At 31.0% G+C, this 24025-nt stretch overlaps 4 protein-coding genes and 1 long non-coding RNA gene across 11 annotated transcripts; 3 read left to right on the forward strand and 2 right to left on the reverse strand.

Moving 5' to 3' along the window:
• Nucleotides 1–974: 974 nt before the first annotated feature.
• LOC123677716 lies at nt 975–20356 on the reverse strand. Its single transcript, XR_006747128.1, has 3 exons — nt 19186–20356; nt 13139–13421; nt 975–1007 (listed from the first exon to the last, which is right to left on the reverse strand). It is a non-coding gene; the product is annotated as an uncharacterized LOC123677716 (long non-coding RNA).
• LOC123677714 lies at nt 1086–2930 on the forward strand. 6 transcript variants are annotated; one of them, XM_045614401.1, is made up of 4 exons: nt 1266–1404; nt 1488–2142; nt 2407–2536; nt 2717–2930. In XM_045614401.1, the coding sequence occupies exons 1-3, from the start codon at nt 1390–1392 to the stop codon at nt 2514–2516; spliced, it is 780 nt and encodes a 259-aa protein (XP_045470357.1). In that variant the 5' UTR covers nt 1266–1389; the 3' UTR covers nt 2517–2536; nt 2717–2930. The 6 variants fall into 6 exon arrangements, with proteins under 6 accessions (XP_045470354.1, XP_045470355.1, XP_045470358.1 ...); XM_045614398.1 differs by having other exon boundaries at nt 1086–1280; nt 1488–2536; XM_045614399.1 differs by having other exon boundaries at nt 1086–1275; nt 1488–2536.
• On the forward strand, nt 6011–11606 carry LOC123677713. Of its 2 annotated transcripts, none has more exons than XM_045614396.1 (5): nt 6011–9574; nt 9904–10235; nt 10293–10441; nt 10687–10828; nt 10902–11042. In XM_045614396.1, exons 1-5 carry the CDS (start codon nt 6564–6566, stop codon nt 10904–10906), a joined length of 3639 nt encoding a protein of 1212 aa, XP_045470352.1. In that variant the 5' UTR covers nt 6011–6563; the 3' UTR covers nt 10907–11042. The 2 variants fall into 2 exon arrangements, with proteins under 2 accessions (XP_045470352.1, XP_045470351.1); XM_045614395.1 differs by having other exon boundaries at nt 6013–9574; nt 10687–10824; nt 10902–11606.
• LOC123677715 lies at nt 11141–12327 on the reverse strand. Its single transcript, XM_045614403.1, has 2 exons — nt 12168–12327; nt 11141–12114 (listed from the first exon to the last, which is right to left on the reverse strand). Exons 1-2 carry the CDS (start codon nt 12174–12176, stop codon nt 11404–11406), a joined length of 720 nt encoding a protein of 239 aa, XP_045470359.1. The 5' UTR covers nt 12177–12327; the 3' UTR covers nt 11141–11403.
• A 974-nt stretch (nt 20357–21330) lies between the features above and the next one.
• Nucleotides 21331–23297, forward strand: LOC123678113. The gene is made up of 2 exons (XM_045614924.1): nt 21331–21508; nt 22127–23297. Exons 1-2 carry the CDS (start codon nt 21463–21465, stop codon nt 22564–22566), a joined length of 486 nt encoding a protein of 161 aa, XP_045470880.1. The 5' UTR covers nt 21331–21462; the 3' UTR covers nt 22567–23297.
• Nucleotides 23298–24025: the final 728 nt, after the last annotated feature.

The following is a 24025-nucleotide window of genomic DNA, read 5'->3' on the forward strand; positions in this document are numbered from 1 at the left end:
CAAGCTAAAGCTACTTGAGCTTGAGCTTGGGTCAAGTAGCTTGAATATCAAGTCAAGCCGTGAATCCCTAATTTCAACTGTCTATGGACAGAAGGAGACTGATCTTATTATAGGAAGCTCTTTTTTTCACTGCTCATCAAAAGTTGAAACCATAGAAATATTGAGACTCTTATATGAAAAAAGTTTTTGACCATTTCCTTATATTTATATTGATACAAACCATACAATGCTGTATATTTTGAACAGTACAAATTAAGCTTTCACAAAATGGCACAGAAATCTAGTGTTTCCTATTTAAAAAAACATAACTTTGGGTCATAGCTTTCTAATTGAAAATCCTACCTGCTACAAAGACGAGCACGCCACTGGATCTTACGTTGAAAAGTGCCTGTATAATGTTCAAATTTTAAAGATCTATCATAAGTAGAGCGGAGTTATAATTTTTTTTCGATATCGCCATTTTTCCAATTTTCGCTTAAAACTCGAAAACAAAAGAAAGTGGCCAAAACTGAATACTACTCTTATTGGTTTCTAAGAAAAATAGAACGTGAATAGGGTATCAGATTTGGTCTATCTCCTCTGATTCAAAAGTTGTAGTGCTAAAATCATATATAAATACAAAAGTAGGGAAAACCCCAGTCCCCAGTACAGAACACAGGTAAGTATTCACTTTTCATTGGAAGTTAAGAATCAATAGTTGTGCGCCATCTGTTAAGAAGTTAGTTAAGTATTCAATAAATGTAATATATGCAACCAATAATGCATGGAATTGAAAACTTGTCTGGTGGGTTGATTTAGGAATATTCAACATTCAACAAAATTTACTCAATTTCTACTTCCTGTATGTTGTCTTCATTTTCAGTATTGATGCTAGGGTTTGTAGTTTTTGGAGGTTGGATTGAATTTTGTAACATGTTAATTTGAAATGCACTTTTGAAGCTTACAGAAGAATTCGTATTAACTCCTCCCTTTTGCCTGTTCATTGAAAATTGATTCTCTTGAGGATCCTGAAACAATATTCCAGTAAATATTGTTACTTTTTTTATTAGGTCTATGGGTAAGAGAAATATATTCTGTGGTCATTATGACAAGCCCAAGATATGATATAAGAAGACATAACCCTAAAATTACTTCAAATGCAAATGAAAACAAAGCATAATATATATAATATATAACTTTCATATTATATTTCCTCTCAATAAAATATTTACTATATACTTTTAGTAGATCAGCTTTATAAGTTTTATATCTTCTGAGTAATAATGGTGGTTATTGGTTAGGTATGACAGATTGTAAACTAATCAGAACTTTCACTCCTATATTCTCTTTAATAAACTTCGGTTGTATTCTAGTTTACACATAATACAAGAATAAATTAGGACAAAGCAGATGATAAATAAGACCGTAAAAAGCAACTATAATTTATTATATTACAATTTTTTCTTTAATAAAGATATTCCTATGCCATATATATTTTCATTTTGCAGAATCCAGTTCGCCTTGATGTGTTTGACAAAGACCTTCTTCTCAGAAAGAAATATAAAGGATCAGATGCTATTAGAAATAGACTACTGAAATCATTGTCATGCTCAATTTCAACTAATGCAATGAGTTCTCAGCACAAGAAAATTGGTAAATTCTGTAAATATCCCTTTTGTGAGACCACTTCTAATAGAATGATTAGACAGCCTTCCCATTACAGCAAGAAAAATTTTTACAAATTTCCCAAAGATTCTCGATTAGCAAAATGGAAAAAAGTTTGTAACATTCATCCAAATGTTAAATGTACACATTTTTATATTTGTGAAGATCATTTTTTACCATCAGACTTCATGCTAAATTGTCCAATTAAATTGAATAGCAAAGCCATTCCTAAGGAAAGATCAATGCCTGAAGAAATCAAAGAGCACAATTATGCAGTTTCCCCTAAGGATTTTATTTCCACTGAGCAAAGTCACAAAAAGAAATATGAAAAAAATACACAAATGCATATCAATTGGGCAAGAGCTTCAACGGATGATAAAATTAATTTCTTGAATTCTTTTTTTGAAAATCAAGAAAATTTGATGTGTGCTAAACCAAACTCTCAAAAATCTATCAAACAAGATGAAGCATCTCCAAATTTCATCTGTTCAGAACAAAGTGAGTTAAATGTTAAAACAATGAAGTCATCTAGGGATACCAAAAATGATTGCATCAATGGATATAATTCTTTGAATATTAATTTTTTTGAGAATGAACAAACACTTATTGATAGCAAATCATTTCATGAAAAAACTTTGAATACACGCCCTTATGTACAACCAAATTCTTTAACTGATCTAACTATTATTGATGGCTCTTTAATATTATTTTTACCAGTTCAAGTAGGACTGCCTCCTTCAGAAAGTAATATGGATATTTCAGATAATTCTGCATTTCAAAATTATACTCTAGAGAAAAATAATTCAGATTTGCCATTTCAAATCACGTCAGTTTATTCTTTGAGTGATTCAAAAAGCAGGGAAACCAATTAAAAACCAGGACATTTGGGAATGTAAGTTTCCATCATGTTTTAACTCATATTCTCATTTCATAAAGTCAAAAAGCAAAAAACATTTTTTCCATTTCCCAACTATAATTTCAATGTTGAAAGCTTGGAAGAAAGTTTGTGGAATGGATTCATCTGTTGATTGCTCTAATTTCTATATATGTGAGGATCATTTTTCACTTGCAGATTTCAATGATGCCAGACATCCTATCAAACTTCATATAAATGCAATTCCTAGATCTCTATCAAAAGATGAACACAATTATGCTCATCAAAAGACTTGTCTACTAAATGATCATAATTATGCTGTCAATTCAAATGAGTGAATATATATTTGTTAATTTAGAATGTACAAATTAGTTTGTGTGATTATAATATAATAAATTCATAACATTTTTAATTTTTTTTTAAATGAATTCTTTTTTTAATTCAAACTTTTATATGTGATATATTATATTTGTATATAATATATTTTGACTTGTTTCATATCATGTAAATGATCGATTGGACTAATAAATATTATTATTATTATTACTGAATAACTTGATTTGGAATTATTTCAATTGTACAGTATAAATATCAAAAAACTCTTTCACTCTTCATTTTTAATAGATACACAGGGTGTTAGTGCGTTAGGCTTCCATAGATGCCAAACCAGACGTTTTAGGAATTCAGTTGCAAAGCATTCCCTCTGTACTCTCAATTTTGCATCTCAGGAAATTATTTGCTGATATACAGGGTGTTCCTAAATAAAATTATTCAACAGATGAGTGATTTTTTAAATGGAACAGCTCTTATATTTTTGCATATTTTCAATGCTCTTCAATACTTCTATCATGATGCAAAATATTAGGGATATTTTTCCAATGGTACGGATCTTGTTCAGAAAAAAATGCAAAATTTCGACGAAACAGTAGTTCGGTGAAACCCCTTCACCGATTTCCAGAAGCGATAAAAACATTAATTTGATCAGAATTTCTTTTAACTTAAGAATTTGCCTAGTCATCATTCCTAAGTGATCAACCTCTTTCATACAGTTTGTCCGTTATCAATGTCTAAATATGAAGAATTTCAAATTGTTTTTTCTCGATTTTTTCAAACGTAACACCCTGTATTTTTTCAATGATAATGAACACAGTTTAAAACCTTACATTTTTTTAAGAATATTTTGCGTCATGTGATAGAGGTATTGAAGAGCATTCAAAATATGCGAAAATATAAGGGATATTCCATTCAAAAAATCACTCATTTGTTGAATAATTTTATTTGGGAACACCCGGTATATTAGAAAATAATTTCTGGAGATGCAGAATTGAGAGTACGAAGGGAATGCTGTTTTGGCAACTATGGAAGCCTAACGCAGAAGCCTGTTGAATAAATTCATATGTCTAAATTTTTTCACGATTGGGATCATAAACTAATAATCAATCTTATTTAAAAAAATATCCACTGCTATTGAAAAAATTTCTTTTTATTTCCATATGGTCGTGCTAATATTCTTAGTCTCTTCATGGGCTCAGAAGGAATATTCATGGTATAAGATCACTTATTATAGTTAACAGATATACCATTCTTTGTTTTTCAATAATAACCTTGATTATATGTTAGATAATTTCAATGATTATTTAAATATTCAATGAAATGTTATAGATGTTTCTGATTATCAAGTACAAACAGAATTAATTCATTCCATAATTGAAGATTCAAATAAACTAAGGTTCGCAAGCAATTAGTTACTGATCTACAGGATGATGGAATTTTGATATTTTTTTGGTGTGCCACTGCCATTCTAAAAAAACAAAATCTACGCATCGCAGTTTGTGAAGTCCTCAGTTTTATACTTGGTCCACTATTATGCTGATGGTTGGCAGATATATATGTTTTTCATCTTGTGAAGAAGATCAGACTGTAACAGCCCTGAATTTCATTAAATGCAATTCCTAGATCTCTTTCAAAAGATGAACTCATCAAGAGACTTGTCTACTAAATGATCATAATTATGATGTCAATTTAACTGTAACAGCACTGAACTTCGATCTATGCAACATTTTGGAAGTATTTCACAAACATTATTCATTGCTTAATGTAGGCAAGATAGTGGCAGTTTTATTCAGGCTTAAAATTAGGGACTACTCTTTTTGGTTTCAGGTGGGTCTTTTATAAAAGGGGAAGACATTGTGTGAGGACATGCCTCCTCTAGATATCTTTCTGGAAAGTGAGGCTTCGAGATAAGCTCCTCAGGGTGGAAAAAAAGCAGGAACCTAAAATTGGCGACTACTCAGGGCACCTTCACATTCTAAATGAATGCAAGGAACTCCTGGATGTGGTCACAGATAACCTACCTCTGAGATTCAAGTTTCAGAAAAACTTCAACAGGGCATTTCTTAGTACTAAGCAATGGGCTAATAATGAAGGAGGGTCTGCGGTATCTATACTAATGGCTCAAAAACTGAAGATGGACGAGTGGGAGCCGGTGTACAAGGTTTCTTTACCCAATTAGCCTTACCAATGGATTTCTGCCCTTCAGTGTTCCAGGCAGAAACTCTTGCCATTAGGGAATGCGTTTTGCTATATATGGAACGCAAATACCGAAGAGCAAAAATATGTATAATATCTGACAACAGAGCAGCCCTGCTAGCTCTTGATTCACCACAAGTTAAGTCAAAGGAATGTAAAACGTCCCTCAACGTACTCGGAGAAAGCAACCAGGTTAACCTTACATGGGTGCCTGGCCATTCTGTGAAACCCGGCAATGAAACGGCAGACTGACTGGCCAGAGAAGGGGAGTCGCAATCCCCTTCACCGGGATAGGCCAGAGCCATTTTGTGGCTTCCCAGCCAGTCATCAAGCGAGGGCAGTAAAGGAATGAAAACAAAAAAGGAACCTTATTGCATTCTGGCGGACGAACAATGGTCGAAGACATGCCAAGTCACTCCTCATCTACTTGACGAGCTGGACTAAAAAAAATTCTCTCACTCAGTAACAGGAACTGGGGAAACTGACGGGCGCACTCATATGGGACTCTGTCCTGTGATGCATCATCAGAAAAACATGGGAAAAGCGCCTGAGGACACATGTCGCTTCTGTCAAAAAGCCACTGAGACAGTCAAACACTTGCTATGCGAATCTGGAGCTGTTCACCGAAAAAGCTACAACATCCTTGGCTCCTGGTTTTTAAAGTTGGAATTAGTGATGGATGTAGCCCCCGAAAGGTGATAAAGTTCATTGAGACACTATTGCCGGACTTAAAAACATCACGGGGATGCACAATAAATCTTTAAGTCAAGGCCCAAGGTACATGCGAACTCGAATGGTCTATCTATCCTCTCTAATCTAATCTTTTGTTTTTATTTTATTTATGAAGAAAATCCAAGTGTGAACCAACCGAATCCATTAAATATCTATTCTTTATTAAAATACTGAAAATATACGAGTCAAAATTTTACATATTTGTTATGAAATATAACAGATATAATACGAGAAATCGCAGATAGCTGCAATGAATTTTGACATGAATTTTAAACGTTGGACATTTAAAGACAGCTTAATATAATATTATCTCCTATATAATAATGAAGATAATACGAAGCCTTCTTCCGATGTTCCTTGCTAAAACTTTTTTCACAGAATACTGCGGACAAGTCAGTTAGCACATAACGTAACCCACAATTTGATTTTGAGTAAGAGTTCATATCCAAAATCTTATGATTTGAACAAGGTGAAGTGATGCGCACAACGTTTTTATGAGATTCTTCCGGTTCCCGCCCAATAATAATCATTAAAAATCTAGGCAACCATGAATGTGGCAAATCTAATTCAACTATGCAACACAGGAAACTTTAGGAGACGTACCCGTAAGCCGAAAACAGCTGACTTATATTAGAATGACGTTAATTCAAATTACGAATTTCTCATTATTATATTATATTTAATCTCCAAGATAATGAAACAGGAAGAAAAATAATTCATATAATCTTATGGTATAGGTAAATCAGAGGAGAACTGAATTTCAAACGAAAAATATCTTCATTTTATGGATAAAAATACAGAAAAATCAAATTTCTTCCTTCCCGGTTCCTCAAGAATCCAAAAAATTCAATATTCTGGAGCTAATCATTCCTTAGCGAATTCTAAATTTTCTGAAGAAGATAGCTTCATTGTAAATAGGCAATCTCTAGTAAAGAACAGGAATACTATAAACCCAAATAATACTTCAGAAGATGGAACTGATTGGAGTTGTAGGGGAAATAAATTTATTGAAAGTTCCCAGAACTTATGTGTTCCATCGAGAGAATTATATTTATCTTGTACATCAAGTAAGCACATTTCTCCACGAAAAAATATCGACTTTTCTCAATTAAAAAAAAATAATGCTGAAAATGTGTCCCCATATTCAAAGTCAACAGTCAGGCGTAACAGAAAAAGAAGTGGAAATAAGGATAATCAGCAAATTTCTATTGACAAACATTTTCTTTTATCAAAGGATATTGCAAAGAAACAATTATTGACTGAAAATTCAATGCAAAATTCTAAATTTCATTCTAAACCATTAAATGAATCAGAAAAAAATATTAATGTTTCTGAAACAGAAAACAATTACGATGAGATGGGGAAAAATGAATCTGATTGCAAGTTCAATATGAATATTGCTCTGGAATTAAGCTCAAAGGTTCTAAATGTGGATTCGAGAAGATCTAAATCCCATAAAAAGATTACAGACTATTTTCCCCTTAAGAAATCTATTTATCAAAAATCATCAACCACAGGAATGAGATCAAAATGGATTTCAATTGATTTGTTCGAACAAAAAGCAGTGTGTGATGAAACACTTGAAAAATCAAGTGATGAAACTAAAAACGAAAATGATGAGAAATGTCTAAAATCCACTGAATTTCTTCAGACTTATTCAAAATCTGATTCAATTTTCAGAGGGTTCAAAAATAATTGCATGGAGATATCTGTTCCAGCTACTGAATTGTTTATTAAACGTAATGTTTTGTGTGATAGGTCAGAAGACAGAAAAATATCAATGAAAAAGAGTTGCCTCAGTTCCATGGAACAATATTCCTCTACCAAAAAAATTCACAAGAATTTGAACAAAAAAAAATTTCTTACAGACAATGAAGGAATAAGGCAAATTACTTCATATGATAATTTTCCTAAGAAATACAAAAAAATATCGATCAAAAAAATTAAGTATGATGGCTATAGCAAACAAATTAATAACACAATTGATGATCGAGATATTGAACCTTTGCAATGGGATTATAACAAAAGTGATGAGAATAAAAAAATCAGCAGTCGATCATTAATATCTAATCATAAAGGAGAACAGATTTTCGAAGAAAATATTTCTGAATATCGTTTCCCCTCAAGCCTGGAGGTCCCTGAGATATTAAAGGATAATCAAATGGAATCAAGCTCGTCTAATATAATGAATGATTCGAACCAGTTGAATTTTATACATGATGAATATGATTTCTCTTCATTGCCTCAAAATGTGAATGCTAATGGGGAAATCAACCAAACAGAAATTAACTGTAATATTCCTAAAGCTGATTCGTTTCAAGAAAAAATTCCGAGAATTTCAACTCCTAAAATTATCAGTTCAAAGACAGATGAAGAGGGTAAAATTAAGAACTATATCAATTACGAATCCCCCAATGAACATTCTTTATTGGTTACTATCCATGACAATTTGAAAAGAAAATGTTCATCTTCACCAGAACCTCGACCAGAACATAAATTAGAAAACCAAAAAATAGTCTGTGCAATCCACACAAATGAAATTACACAAAAATCAGATGCTGGCAACTTCTGTGTGAATATAAAGAGTGCTAGGCAGGATAATGATAGAATTGATAAATTTCAGGTGAAAATGAAAAGCAATAGTCAAACCTCTGAAATTAATTCACCATTCAACATAGCTGAGAATAATATATGTGAAAATGATAACTTCTATGGAAATGTGGAAAAAAAATATATTTCAATAAATACACAGAGTTCTAAGATAGACATAAATGGTACTTATGGATATAATAAAGAAACAATTCAAAAAAATAACCAGATGTCCAGATGCAAAGCAGTACTACCATTCACCACATATGAATATGATAGTCTCGAAGGTGTATCAAGTTCTATTGTTAGAGATCCAGAATGTAGGCAGTATTTGAAAGATTTAATTGAGAAAAATAATACCTCTGGAAAGCAGTTATGTGAGAAACCACTGCATACATCTGGAAATATTATAGATGATATTTGGTCTTCTGACAAAAATGTAGCGCATTTTGAAGAAAAAAATTTTCTGCATTACTGGGAAAATATTTTATCACAGAATCAAGAAGATTATTCTCAAAACTTAATATACTATAACAATGAGTTGGGGTCACAAAGAGATATTCTAGAAAAAGAAAAAATTTCACAAGAAGGTTCTGAAATCTTTCAGTATTTATTGAGTCAAAATTGTGTTGAATCAGATTCACTTATGAATAATGCACTCAAGAACATGAATACAATGAGTCAGAAGATTACGCAGAAGAGGTGTTCAACTTTTGAGAGTAACAGCAATTCTAACAAATTGTTGGAAATAGCTTTAAATATCTATAGAGAACAAATGGAAAAGTCTATTTTATTTAGATCACAGTCAACACCGACTGTGAAATCCTCAGAATTCAAAGTTATAAAAGAAAACGAGAACCATATATATCTTTATAAGATAATTAGAAATCATAATGCTGGAATTTCTGAGAATATTGATGAAGTTTTCGAAAACGAATCATCCACATTGTGTAATGATTATATTTCCATAAGATCTGAAGCCGATGAAAAAATATTATTTGGTTTGAAAGCGATATGTGAAAATAAATCATATCTTTATGCAAAGATGGATGATGGTCCTCTCAGTTTAGTGAGAACTAGGCTTAATGTTATTAATGAAATAAATAATATTTTCGAACATATTCTCAATGATTTGGATGCACAGAAGTCACCATATTTGGAGATTCCCCGACAAACATTTGATGACTGCATGTTCATGAATGGCAGGTAATTAATTCATGTATGTATAATTACAGAAAATAATTTGGGTAGTGTGAACATTCACATAAATATACAAGGTACTTCTAATTAACTTAAGCTAGTAGTATCTGATCACACAGACGCCTAGGAGAGTCCTATTTGAAAATATTATAAACGAAATTTAGTATCATTTGAAATCAATATCTCTGTGTTGTATTGAAATAATTTACAATTTTTTATATTCAGAGCTCATATCTTGATATATTAATTATCTCACCATCTCTCCAGGTTTCATTATAATATTATAATTTGACGGATAGTCTGAAATAAGTGTACAATACAATTTTTCTCCTCAGATTGGAACTTAAATCGAAAGAAAATCTCAAAATGATAAGGGTAAAGTACAAAAGCACTGCTAGTCAATTCAAATTTTGTTTAATGATGTATATATTGGCAAAAGTGCTCCAGGTTCTAGAGGCAAACTCAAAAATAACACGAAGAGAACTTTATTACCAAATAAAGCATTTGGTATCAAACCAAGGCTATATTAATCGAGCTGTAAGAGCAGTTAGTTGTATGCTATTTGTAGGACCATGGGATTTGAATATTATAGCACACAAAGGAATGGTTTTTGGAAATTTGAAAATTATTATGTCTTCAAATGAAATTGTGGACTGTAATTTACCTGGTAATTTTCATATGAGTTGTTTATATGCAACAGCAATGCAATATTTAATGTTTACAGGTACTTTAATACCACAAGATACAGATGAAATTGTTGAGTTCAGGTCTCCAGCTTCCTTCGTTCTAGTGGTAGAGAAGGAATCCATATTTTACAAGTTACTGGAAGAAAATCTTCCCAATAAACTCATCAGGTCTTTTATTATGATAACAGTAAGTTTTCAAGGAAAATATCTGAAGAGTTGGAATTCAAAATTGAAATAAAAATCAAATGAGAAATTTAGTATATATTGAATAAACAATGTTGAGAAAGTCCAAGCCCAAACAAACACTTAATTTTCATCTCATATTTTCGCATTCTATGAATTCCATATCAATATTTTTCATATAGTCTAATCAAACTCCTCTCAAAAAATTATATTTTATAAATAATATTTGATTAGATATATTCTTTCCAGGGAAAAGGCTTTCCAGATCTAAACACTCAACTTTTTTTGAGGAAACTATGGATGGTAATGTCCATTCCAATATTGATTTTCACAGATGCTGATCCTCATGGTGTAAATATTATGATGACATATAGATTTGGTTCTTTGGTAGGTAAATATTTTTTCCTCAATATTTTTAGACATACACAATAAAAATATACATGAAAAAGTTCATCTCTTTTCAGGCTAATGCTCATTTATCTCATCATCTTGCTATTCCGAAGGCTCAATGGCTTGGTGTATTTCCATCTGAGGTTGCGAAATTAAATGCAGAAAAACAAACTTTAACAGAAACTGAGAAGAGTGTAATTCGAAATTTATTGAAAAGTCCTTATATGAAGTTAAATAGTAAGATTGAAGAGGAATTAAAAATCATGCTTCAATCTGGTTACAAAGCAGGAATAGAAGGAATAATTAAAAATAATACATTTCTGAGTGAATTTTATTTTCCATTGAAATTTTATAACAAAGATTTAATATAACTAGAGATATAAACACATTGGAAACTCAGATGTTAGACTACTATAGTTTTCAAGAACATTTGTGGTGATAAATTTTGAATAATAAATATATTTAAATTCATAACAAAACTTTCATTTCAAGTGGAAGTTACCATAAATGCAAATTACCACTTGCAAACAATTATAACAATAATTTTTCTATAATTCAACAGTAGTTAATATTCCACTATGAGAATTCATCAGTTCCATCAACTTGGTAGGTTTTTATGAGAGTTTCAACAGGGATATCATCGGTTATTATGTTTTGTGGTGAGCAAAAGTTGAGGATATTAATATCATCTTCAATTTCCAAAGAGTGTTCGATCATATTTTGATCCTCCTCTTGTAGCTCTACCATCTGATCATTATATATTCGTTTGTTTTTGTTTAGAGAATACAATCGCTTCGGTATGTCACAATTTCTGATTCCACTTGTATGAATCTCATTTACCATAGCTAAACAACTAGCAGACTTAGCATTTTTGTTTAGGGATAATTTAGGGCCATCAATAGAGCTCAGCAGATGTGATGTAGAAGCTGTACAAGCTAAATTACAATTTTCAACTAGATTTGTATAAAATCGATGACAATTAGAAAATTTTGCATATTTCGATATTGGGAAACCTTCCTCACTTTTGATACTAGTGATACTTTCGGTCAAATCAATTAATGAATATTTTTCGTTCAAGGTATAACTTCCAACATAAATTATTGATTCAGTTGATAAATTTCTGCTTAAGCTTTTGCACGAAGTTTCTGTTTTCTCCATATCATCAAGTTTTTTTATAACAGTTTTTAACTTTTTGCCTCGATTTGTAGAATACGATGATTTCAAATTTGTGGTCTTTACTGACGAATGAGCTGATATATTACTCTCGTTGTAGCGCTTCTTGGAAATCTACAATATAAACTTGTAACTTCATAATTCTGGATAGTTTATGGTATCTTTACCCTAGGCATCTTGTGAATTAAAATTTACTGCAAGATCGTTTCATTATTCATACTCTACGAAATACGTTTGAATTTGAATGAAAAATTGAATTCTGCGATTCAGCTTGACGCAATCGTACTTTCATTTTATTTTCTGCGCAGACGGTAATGGTTGCTATGCAGATTTTGAACCAATCATATCTTACCATAATTCGGTTAAGTTCGGGAAATTGCGTAATTCATTTTTCAAACTCATTGATTAGCGGTCAAACCTTTGTATTTATCTATGATCAAACCATAAAAAAGCCATTGCTTGATAATCACTAGATCTTAGGGCAATTCATTGTTGGTAGAAAGTACCCGTCTTCAATGAAAAATACTGCACTTCATAATCTGAAATGGCATGGTGAGCCATAAAGTGAAGTTTAGTTAAAGTTGAAGATACCGGCGAAGTTGGAGATACAGCGTCATCTATTGACCATATATTGGAAAACACCCTTATAGTTCAAGAGGGCCAAGGGCCTGAAGAGAGGGTTACTCTTTCCTGAATACTCATGAAGAGGATGTTGGAAATTATTATTGATATTTGTATAGATTCATATTCAAAAAATTACCAGAATCGTATACATGGTATTAAGAACAGATTCCTACTTTTTCCCAAAACCAGTCCTACTCGAGCTCCACCCCAAGCCGGCGATTGCGCGGAAAATAATGTTCCATTCATAGACCATAGACCTATAATAACATGGACTGGCCCATTTGATTCGTTGTTGTAAATCGAGTAAGTTGCGCTTTGATCACACCACGTTTATTTCTTAACTCTAATGTTGAGTCCATCGTGAAATATGATAGAATTTGAGAATTAGGAAAGAAAATGAAGAAGAAGAAAGAATTTGAGAATTTTAAAATGCGATAATATGTAAATGAAGTTGAATGTTGTACAAATGTATGTGGATATAAGGAAATAGGATTGATAAGGATTTGGGGCTCACCTTGCTGATCTTTTGTACCGCTTTCGTGCTTGTATCAAAAGAGACCTGGTGGACACCTTGACTCGCTGAAGTGGCTTCTCCTTTTCAAAGTCGACGATGTACGATGTTGTGCTTCCTTCGCTCGCTGTGGAAAATCTTGAATCGAAAATTATATGCAGTATTATTCAGGACGCAACAGTCTATGGCCCAAAGACAATGTATGGACGCAACATAGTATGCTGGATAAATATACATATATTTGGAATATACTACCAGAAAATAGCAAGGTCTTATCCAACTGCATCTGGAAAATAATAAAATCTACTATAATAGAGGAAAGTCACCAAATATGGAATAGTATCCTAATATGGAATACCTCCATTTCTCTAAAACTATAAGTATGAAACTCAACATTCGACCATCTTCTGTTTCATTCGGTCTACTAACTATCGCACCCACACCATCGAGTCAATTGCGCGAATGCTTCACGTGTGGCAGGCGTATTTTGTTTTGTTGCCGTGCAGAAAATTTTAAAGGTAAGTAATAAACGAGTATTACCAGCTGTTATGTTTGTTTACATAAGTCTTATACTATTTAGTATATCGGTATTATGTTTATTTCACCATTTTGTGATCTTTTGTCAATAAAATATTGTGACTTTAAAAAATATTTAGAGGAGTTTGAACTAGTATAAAAATCCAAATATGGACAGTCGTCGGTGTCTAATTATGGAATATTCCATAATTAGGTTTTAAGATTTCATATGATAGATACTTGCTATTATTAAATATATGTAATGTTTGCTTTTAGAATGTCTGTTTCACAATCAACCAAACAAAAAACCTGGGATGAAGAAAAAATGGCACAAGCTATAAAATTCGTCCAGAGAAACGAAGAAAAGTATCTAGCAGAGGAAGAAAAGCTGCTGTAGCTAGAGTCATAACATCTTCTCCCTACAAAAATGATTTAGAAAATAAAAATATGAAGAGACAAGAAAAAGAAAGTAAACTAGTCAAGACAAAGAAAAAGAAGAAAACTGCGAAGAGAAACAAACAAACGGAGAAAAATAGTGAAGAAGAAGACTCTGAGGAACTAGACGTTATTCAGTTTGATGATGGTAGTGAACATGATGAGTTGATGGAACAATTACCTCCTGACTCTGCTGATGCAGAATGTATGTTCTGTTCAAGACTTTTTTCCATGGATAAAAGTGGAGAAAACTGGATTAAATGCTTGATGTGTGGGCTCTGGGCCCATTATGATTGTGCTGGTCCAGAGTTTGATACTTGGATCTGTGACTTTTGCAAGTAATTATGTAACTTCTTTCATTTATCACAATATATTATATTTATTTGATTGATCTCAAAGATATTAATGTCCATTTTTGTTATTGTTAAGTTGATTTATGCTTATATTCCATATATGGATACCTATTCCATATTTGGTTACTCATTTGTGATTTTGTTTTTTGTGTTAGATTTTAATTTGATAACTAATATATTTGATTAAAGGCTGTTAATTACTACATATAAATGTATGACTGATTAGTAAAAACATTAAACTGATTTAATTTATATGAAGTTTTTTTTTTATATCCCAAAAACAAAATGGTATTCCATATTTGGTGACTTTCCTCTATTAAAGGAGAAAGTTGTTTTATTTGCTCAGGGGTTAGCGGTTTTTCATCCCGAGATTTGCGATTGAATCATCATTTTGGCATTCAGTGATCCCTGCCAAATATACCTTTCATTTCCATCATAGAGCATAATGGCGACTCAGCCGTGGCATGTTTTGTTTTAATGGTTTTATAGAGTGGCACAGCCTACGACGCCATCTCTCGGGCAAGCACAGAGTTACTACATATGTGTTTGAATTCCATTGTTTTATGTCAGTCAACTTATAAATGTGGATAAGATAAAATACACAGAATTTTCTTAACGATTTGTTCATTGCAAACATTTCTTCATTGTTCTCTTATAACTTATAATACAAAAACGGAACATTCAACATTCCATTATCTAACATGATCTAACCTAACGGAACAGTTATTAAGATACTTTAATGGTAATTGGTGTTCTGCACATTATTTTACAAACACGGTGTACAACAATTATTTCAGGCAACATTACGAAAAAATGTATTCACTTATTTAAGAATGAATTGAAATATCAACTTTTGTTTAGGTATGTGAACATTGTGAACTCTAGTGGTTCTGGAAGAGTATGAAAATTAAAATGAAATACATATTATCTACCTTTCAAAACATATATGTACTTACAAAATTGCAAGGGAATGTGTTTTTTATATATTAAAAACGTGATGGTATATTGATTGATAATTATTCAATTCAATCTGTGTCTGCAGAATTGATTTATGAAAATCTGATTGCTTACGATCTCGTCAACTAGGTTTAGGTCACCATGATATGATATTATGAGCTCGAACCGTCTTTATCAAGCTGGCTTTTCCGAATATACCTACATGATTTATAGTTTGAATTTTCACTATAATCACCAGAATATTATTGTAGCAAAAGCCTTAGATAATTTTTTATAGATACCTGCTTGAACGTTAAAATGTTATCTATAAGGAATGAAATTCAGAAGAAGCTTGATGAAAATACATATAGGATGTTTCGATCTCGATGAAATAGGACTTATTATTTCTTGCAGGTGCTATTCGATGGAAACAGTGTACCTATATAAATTTAGATTTCGCATTTTTTCAACAAATTAATGTTTCTATTGAATATGATTAACCTATTTTTAATTAAATGGAAAAAAATATGAATGCAACAGAAAAATTTAATTCATTATGTATTTATATATATTTGAGAAAATATTTTCATTTTGGCGTCAACGTAATCAGCAGATTATTATTATTCTTCTGAAGTTGGATTGCACATTTATATTGAAGTAGGTATCAACGTTGGTTAGTAGGTAACTATAACTGCTATCTGAATGCAATCATTACCATCCATGAATTTTTTATTCAAACAAATAATAATTGAAAAAATTGAATTTTTAAAAATTCATAACTGAAAAACTAAAATTCTCAAGTGTATGGTGCTACGAGGATACTCAATACATTAGTTTAAGGGCAGAGTTTTGCAATTAAACGTTTTTAATAGGCATCTCTGAATACGTATCTGAATCATCCTCGATAAATCTTTTTTACATTCCTAGTTAAAAATATTCTTCAAGACTACTTCTACGGCATAAGTTCCCCTCAATGATTAGGGTGTAACGTATTCCAGAGAATACTCATGGTCTAGTGGAATAACGGAATTCGGAATGCTCAGCCATTCTTCTTTGTGATGACGTAATCAAATTTCAAAAATTGTGTCTTTCAGATTTCAGATGAAATTCAAAATGATCGTTTGGGGCTATACCACTTAGTGACTTTTTTCTTATAGACATGCTCAGAAATCGCCAAAGGACAACAGATAAAGCGGTTTGCAGTGAAGAAGACTTTCAATATGCTAACACGATAATTGATGAAGGGATATCGAAAAGACAAGCTGCAAAACAATATAACATCCCAATCAACACTTTGAGAGATCGAATGAGAAATGAAAATAGGAGCAACCCATGACTAAGTCGTAGGCTCATTTTCATCCCACAGCAAAAAAAATGAAATTGTTGTACAAGTTAACTTGCTGAGCTTAACATTATAAAAAACAATGTTGATCAAAGCAGCAGAACAGCAGAATTGGTTTGAATATAAGGCTTCATGAGACACAACCCTTCAGTTTCTGTACGCAAAGCTGAAGCAATTAGATTCAATAGAGTTTCTGCCTTTAACAAAGAATAAATAACACTTTTTTAGAACCAGCTTGGAATCATGATGGAACTACAAGTTCATTCCGATCAATATTTAGAATGCTGACGAAACTTGTATAGTATATCCAAAGTCACTTGGAGGAAGCCAGAATGTTTTGATTATACAAGGGTTGTCCAAGATTCCAGAAATTCCTTTGGGGTCAATGAATTCATTGCCTAACTAATGGTTATTTGTTAGACACATTTCTCAGCGTTTATTAAATGTAAATGATAAACTTTGAAATAAACAGAAAAAACGTGAAATTCCATCCTACCTTTAGTGTGAAACCCATAATTTATAGCTTAATCTATGCATGTTCTCTTAATATGTCAATTTCTGTAACTATTACACCAAAAAGAAGTCTTACGGAAAGATGAAAGTCCTGTTTCATTGAGAACTTCGATCCAAAAAATGTTCTACATAATTTTAAGAGCCTAGAATACATACATTCAATATCTTTTATCTTTTAAAAAATTTTAATGAAAGGCTTATCGAAAATTATTGAACTTTTAACTCTAAGGATTGTCATTCGGCCATTGAAAAAGCACAAGGCAATAATCTTATTCTATAATAATACCATCCAATCAAATTATACAGTTCTCTTTCGCGGTTGGCATGTTCAAAAAAATTCAACAATTTTAAACAAGCTAAAAAATTTCAATGGTAAGCATTGCCCATGATGAATAATTTCTTACTGCTTAATAATATGAAATGTAGTCTACGCAAATAAAAAATCAACGAAAATCAAGAAAATTCTGAAAAGTACCATTGAAATACCCTGTATTACAACTTTAAAACAAATAGCTAGAAGTCAATATTGTAAATACATCAATTTAAGATTCGACAAGTTTTTAAGTTTTTAATATATATATTCTTTTGAGAAAGAGCAATACAAAATATTAATTCCAAACAATCAAGCATATGTGTCGATGAATCTCAGTATTAGCAGAGGAAATGTAACGGGGCATCATACATTTCAACGTATGATACAAGAGAACAGATAAAAACCTCAGCAAAAACTCTGTCTCCCCGTATCGGTGTAGTGACTGGTTTGTGTAAACGTTTACAGAATAAGCTGACATAATTTATATTGAAGGACTTCCTCTTCAACCAAAACAAAATTTCCTTTATCCTTTCTTTTCGGTTGACGACTCTATAATTTCCAATTGGATCCTAAAACAAAAAGAAAAGAAGCAGAAAGGAGTACTAAATATTAGTTTTCATTATATCGATTTGAAGTTAACTACCCATTCTAAAAAAGAATCTGAAACTGAATGGATAGCTTGGAAACCATCATGAAATTTATAAATCGGACAATCATTCACCAAGTGGTCAATGGTCTCTTCTACACCACACTCACATAGTGGGCCATTTGAAGAGGGTACTATTACAACGACCATGACCAGTTCTAAGTCTATTCAAAATACACCAAATTTTCCTAGGAAGATTGAAACCTAGAACTTTTTCTGAGGGATCAACAATAAGACTTTTGTTGAAAACGTTAGAAGAAGTCCATCCCGAACGCCAAATTTCCTTGTCGCTTTCATTGAATTCAAGGAAGGTGTTAGTCCATAAAGGTTTGCGTGATTTTAATCTAGCAGTTCTAGAATATGGGAAATAGGATAAAATAGGAAATGAGTTCGGATAGAAATGAAATTTATCCCAAGATTTCTTGACTGCAACCTGTCTACGAATATGAGGTGGAACTATATGTGATAGCACCGGTAACCAAACTAAAGGAGTAGATCTAATAGTCCCACTAATAATTCTCATAGAAACATTAAGCTGTGCATCAATTTTATGAACATGAGCACTATTAAACCAAACAGAACAGCAGTATTCAGCAGCAGAAAAAACCAAGGCCAAAGCTGCTGTACGAAGAGTGTTGGCATCAGCCCCCCTTGAAGATCCTGCTAATTTTTGGAGGATATTATTCCTCGACTTTAATTTCAAACGCAAATTTTCTAAGTGAACCTTGAAATTCAAAGAAGAATCAAGTTTAACTCCAAGATATTTGGGGGCAAAATTATGATTCAAGACGGAATTATTGAAAGTTACTCTCAATTTTCTGTGTTTTTGTTGATAATGATCTCAGTGTATGAGTATTCAACTTTATTGCCGATAATTGTATAATGTTATTCTGATTTTGATGTTCATTGAATTTAGGTATTGATTGTTATTATTATCTGAGTTTTTTGGTGTATAACAAAAGCGAAAAATGGACACAGCAGTCATTATGTACTTACATTATTGCCACTAGGAATATAATGCATTGAAATTTCTCGTGAGAAAAAATGAAGGTACAATGAGAAATGCCAACATCAATTATTAAAACATTTCATCACAACCATTTTCAGACACTTTAAATATAGAAGAAGCTTAAAATTCAAGAGATCTTTCAAAATGACAACATTAGTAATTGACATGTTCTGTTCTACTACCTATATATTAATTTTTACAAAATATAATAAACATGTGCAGTCATTAATCTTTTAATTACAGACCTACAAAATGAGTAGATGTATTATTATTTTGTTACATAAAATCTCAGTCATGTCAATGAGCTTTTGTAGAAAGTGCTCATAAAATCAAGAATATTAAGTTTTCTGTCTGAGAGAAATTATAACTCACACAATATTAAATTATAATTACTATCTATAACATTTTGAATTTTCCTACGTGTAAATTTTGTAGAGGTCTGTAATACGCGTTGTCTGCTTTCAAGAGATTGAAGGGAAAAAGAAAAAGAAAATTTCAAAAATAATCAACAACAAACATTGAAACATCAAGATGATTTTATACATAATGAGTTACTTATACTAGTTTGATTTTTAACGATTTCTAACGATAGCTTCATTATAATATTCATAAAATATTGAAATTCTGTTCAATTTCTTCAACAATTTGTAATTATTATATCAATAAAAAATTGATTTAACAAATAATTTTAGTTAAACCTGATTTTATAATGCCAAGAATTAGGGAATCTTTGCAAGATAATAATACTTGAGTCTCTTATTGATGACATAACTATGTACATCGACATGTACATCGATATGTATATCGACACCAGTTTGAAGTTTCTTGGATAGACAAACCTCATCTTAGATTGATTTATTGAAAATTATGAAGGAATCAATGCTTATCATTCTCAAATTGAAGTTTGAATTTTGATTATTATTTACAAATGGCTAAAATATGTTTTGAGATATTATCTATGTCTAAAAAGCGGATTAGTAACATAGAATTTACAATGAGTTTGCAGAATTACGATCTGATTGCCTACCAACGTAAAAATAATTTGATGAATGAAAGATTCCTTTTTGATTGTTTTTCTTTATTTACCAATGGAGCAAGGCAAGTTCTATGTAAGAAAAAGATATAGCGGCAATGCTCAGTTCTAGTCGCTAAAATTATGTTAAAAAAAATTTGATATATTGATTAGTCGCTAAAATTATGTTAAAAAAAATTTGATCAGTGGATATACCAGTCTTTTTAGACTTCTTATATTCTACAAACGTATTGTCAATCCTATGTTCCGAGAATTTGGCGAATGTGTATGTGAATTTGAATAAATGGATAGTACTTGAATACTAAAGATTTGAAGAACTCAATGACATTTGCTCCTCAAAAAATGTTTATCAATTTAGTTTAACCTAATTTAAATGATGATATTTTGAATGAGAAGCGTATACACGATGATTTATCAGATCACCGATAAACTTATGCCATATGAATGATCAAGTCATTTTAACAAAAAAATATTAAGGGAACATATGTCCCATTTCAAGTTGAAGTTTTATTGTTATTTTCGTATAACTTTCGGAAAATTGGTATTGAGAGGTTTTTTGAGGTGTCGAATTCGAACCTGATGTTATTGCCAGTAAAGTATGTCCCCCTTGAATAATTCAATTTTCATATTGTGAAATTTAATAGTATGTGAATAATGAAATTTTTATATTCGAACGAGCCCTAGGCTTAAATTAAGACGAAGAAGAAGAAGAACAAAGATACAAATTAACAATAGAATTCTCATCCCTATTGCTGAAAGCATAGAATATCTTGTATATAATGATTTTTGAAATTATTATCATATGTATAGCATTATTATGACCGAACTAGTCACTAACTTTGACTTGTCTTCCATTAAATTCAATTTTTGATATCAATGATATTCTCTTTCAACTTTAATTCACAGATATACCAGGTGATTTTTCTGAATTGAATCAGTCGAAAAACTCATGGAAAAATGTTACGATAAAAAATTTATGGTTTTGAAGGGGAAATCCACTTATGTTTTAATTTCCTTCATTTCTCTCACCCTTGAGGGGGGGGAAGAGGGGCAAACTTTAATAAAACATGCGCAGTACAATTTTTGAAACAAAACAATCCTACTTTCTCTTAATGAGAAATAAATGGATATACATTCTCCATAATGGTTAGAAATTCAGTGTTGTTTGTAATCTTGCCCTGACTAGTGTTGTTATTTATATATTTGTTGAATCTTCTTTGTGCTTGAGACAATGTCGTTTAATAACCAGAGTTCCGACATGATCCCAATACAAGTTGGTAAGTACTGTTATATGGATCGTCTATATTGTTTTATATTTTCGAATAGATTATTCAATTTGAAATTTGATATTATGATCCAATAATAAAAAAATAAATTATGACTTTTCAAAATATCACTGAATTTTCTTAGGAGTTTTTCAGGGTTCAAAATATTTATTTTAGAAAAAAAAAATTTAATCAAGAATGACAAATTGAAAATGAAACGTTTTACTCTAATACCTAATTAAATCTTAAATTTCTTATCTATAATTCTTCAACCTTCTAACAAACTTCAAATTTTTGCGGACACTTGTCCGCAAATAATTCGATTAAATGTTTCAAAGAAATGTCTTATTTTGACCTGAAAAATGCGCCTCTGAGATCTTGACATATTTTCAAACACCATGTATTATGATTTTTGAATTAATTATTATCATATTTATTTGAGATTTTATGCAATGAATTGATCTTGGCATGAAAGTATTAGTCATTTTCGATTTCTACGGAAGTTATGAAATATTATCCTCAATTTTATTATTTTCCCGATTTTTATGAGATATTTAAAAAAATAGAGTAATAATCTTACTTTATTAGAAAATTATATCATCTAGATTTGAAACATGATTTTTATTGCAGAATATGCAGAATATAAACGGAAGAAAGAATATTTGAAGAGAATAGTGAGACTCACGACATCAAAGATGCAGGATGACGAAAGTGATGTGGAGAGCGGCTCAATGAGCTACAGAATCCATTACAAAATCTACATAGAGGCTCTGGAGCAATTATTAGGCAAGGAAGTAGTTGAGAGAAAAATAAAAGATAAGGAGGAAAGAGAAAAGAGAGAGAAAGAAGAAAAGAAAATTGAAGAAAGAACCTGGACCGAAAAGTTAGCAATTTTCAAAGCTATGAACAGAGCTTCTTGCTATAAGCAACTCTTGGATCAAGTAATTATCGGACAAGAAAGTATAAAAGATGCAAATTTGTTAATGGCGAACCTCTGTAGCCAGGACAAACAAAGAAATACACATAGACATTTAGAATTCACTCCTACTGTACCAAAAAGGGCTTTGTAAACTGATGGTTGTTAAAATATGAATAGATAGAACCAAATATGTTGAATCAAAAAATATACCAAAGAAATATTAAAAACAATTTCTCATTCTGGAGTTTTAGCATTTATTTTCAATACTCCATTAAATTTATCAGAAAAAATTATAGGGTTCTAATTCAAATTATTATCTGAGATGATCTGAAAATATGTAAATATATTGTATATAGTTCTGTATTAAAATAAAAAAATATAAAAAATAAAGCTTTTTAAATTATTCGAAATGAACTCAACTGGTAAGATTGCGGACTAACAGGTCATTAAAAATAAAGAAAATCTTCCCTTTGAATCATTCAATTTTCATTTTGTGAAATTCAATCGGATGTGATTAGTGGAATTCTTATCTTATCTATATGAGAAAAGTTACAAAATTATAATAGAATTTTCATCCCCATTAATGAAGGCAATGAATATCTTGTTTGTAGTACCTCCTTAAAAGATTATTCCATAAGAAAATCATTTACTGATGTAGAGAAAATTCATATCTATGAGAAAAATTCATATTTTCTTTATTCGTGAAATATATCAATGTTGTGCAAAAAAATTATCAAATAATATTAGATTCAAGCATGTTGTGTCACTCATATAGAAATTGCATGTAGTTATATTTCTGTTTCTACTCTGCATCTATATTTTCAGGTTAATAATAACTTTTTCCGAAAGAGAGAAATTCGTATTTTAAAATTTTTCAACAAATATTATGTAACACAGCTGAATTTACCTTTTTTTCAACGCAATTTTCAAATATAATTATTTGAATCAACCTGCACATGTGCAGTTCAATTTATGTAACAAAAAAATCCTACTTCCTGCTAATGAAAAATAAGTGTATAAATATATTCTTAGTACGAGTTATAAATTCAGTGTTGTTTTTAATCTTACCCTGATTATTATTTATATTTATATATTTGTGAGTTCTTCTTTGTGCTTGAGACAATGTCCTCTAATAATCAGAGTTCCGACATGCTCACAATGCGAATTGGTGAATACCTATTTCTATGTCGTTATCAATCTGTATTTCAATTATTCCTAAACATATAATACTCATATATACAGGCTCCTGCAATAGTGTGTTAGGCTTCGATAGTTGCCAAACCAGATGTTTTAGAAATTTAGTTGAAAAGCATCTCCTGTGTACTTTCGATTCTGTATCTCTGGAAATTATTTTCTGATATACAGGGTGTTACAATTACATAGATATTTTTCTATGTAATTGTTGATTTATTTGGAAATGAACATATATTTATGTATTTATTTTTAATTTTGCATCTCTGGAAATTATTTTCTAATATACAGGGTGTTCCAAAAAAAAATATTCAGCAAAAAAAAATGATTATTCAATAAATGAATAAACATCCTAATCATCAACAATCATGGCGCCACGAAGCAATAACAGTGTTGAAATAAAGTGTAATAAATGCCTC

This window comes from Harmonia axyridis, chromosome 4, assembly GCF_914767665.1.
Source record: "Harmonia axyridis chromosome 4, icHarAxyr1.1, whole genome shotgun sequence".
In the NCBI taxonomy this organism is placed as follows: domain Eukaryota; kingdom Metazoa; phylum Arthropoda; class Insecta; order Coleoptera; family Coccinellidae; genus Harmonia; species Harmonia axyridis.

Bases quoted from the DNA above. Each gene is read 5' to 3' on its own strand.
- LOC123677713 (XM_045614395.1), top strand. From the start codon at position 6,564: ATGGATAAAAATACAGAAAAATCAAATTTCTTCCTTCCCGGTTCCTCA. The intron at 10,236-10,292 runs GTAATTTTCATA...TAATGTTTACAG, and splicing joins TGTGGACTGTAATTTACCTG to GTACTTTAATACCACAAGAT. The intron at 10,442-10,686 runs GTAAGTTTTCAA...TATTCTTTCCAG, and splicing joins GGTCTTTTATTATGATAACA to GGAAAAGGCTTTCCAGATCT.
- LOC123678113 (XM_045614924.1), top strand. From the start codon at position 21,463: ATGTCGTTTAATAACCAGAGTTCCGACATGATCCCAATACAAGTTG. The intron at 21,509-22,126 runs GTAAGTACTGTT...TTTTTATTGCAG, and splicing joins CATGATCCCAATACAAGTTG to AATATGCAGAATATAAACGG.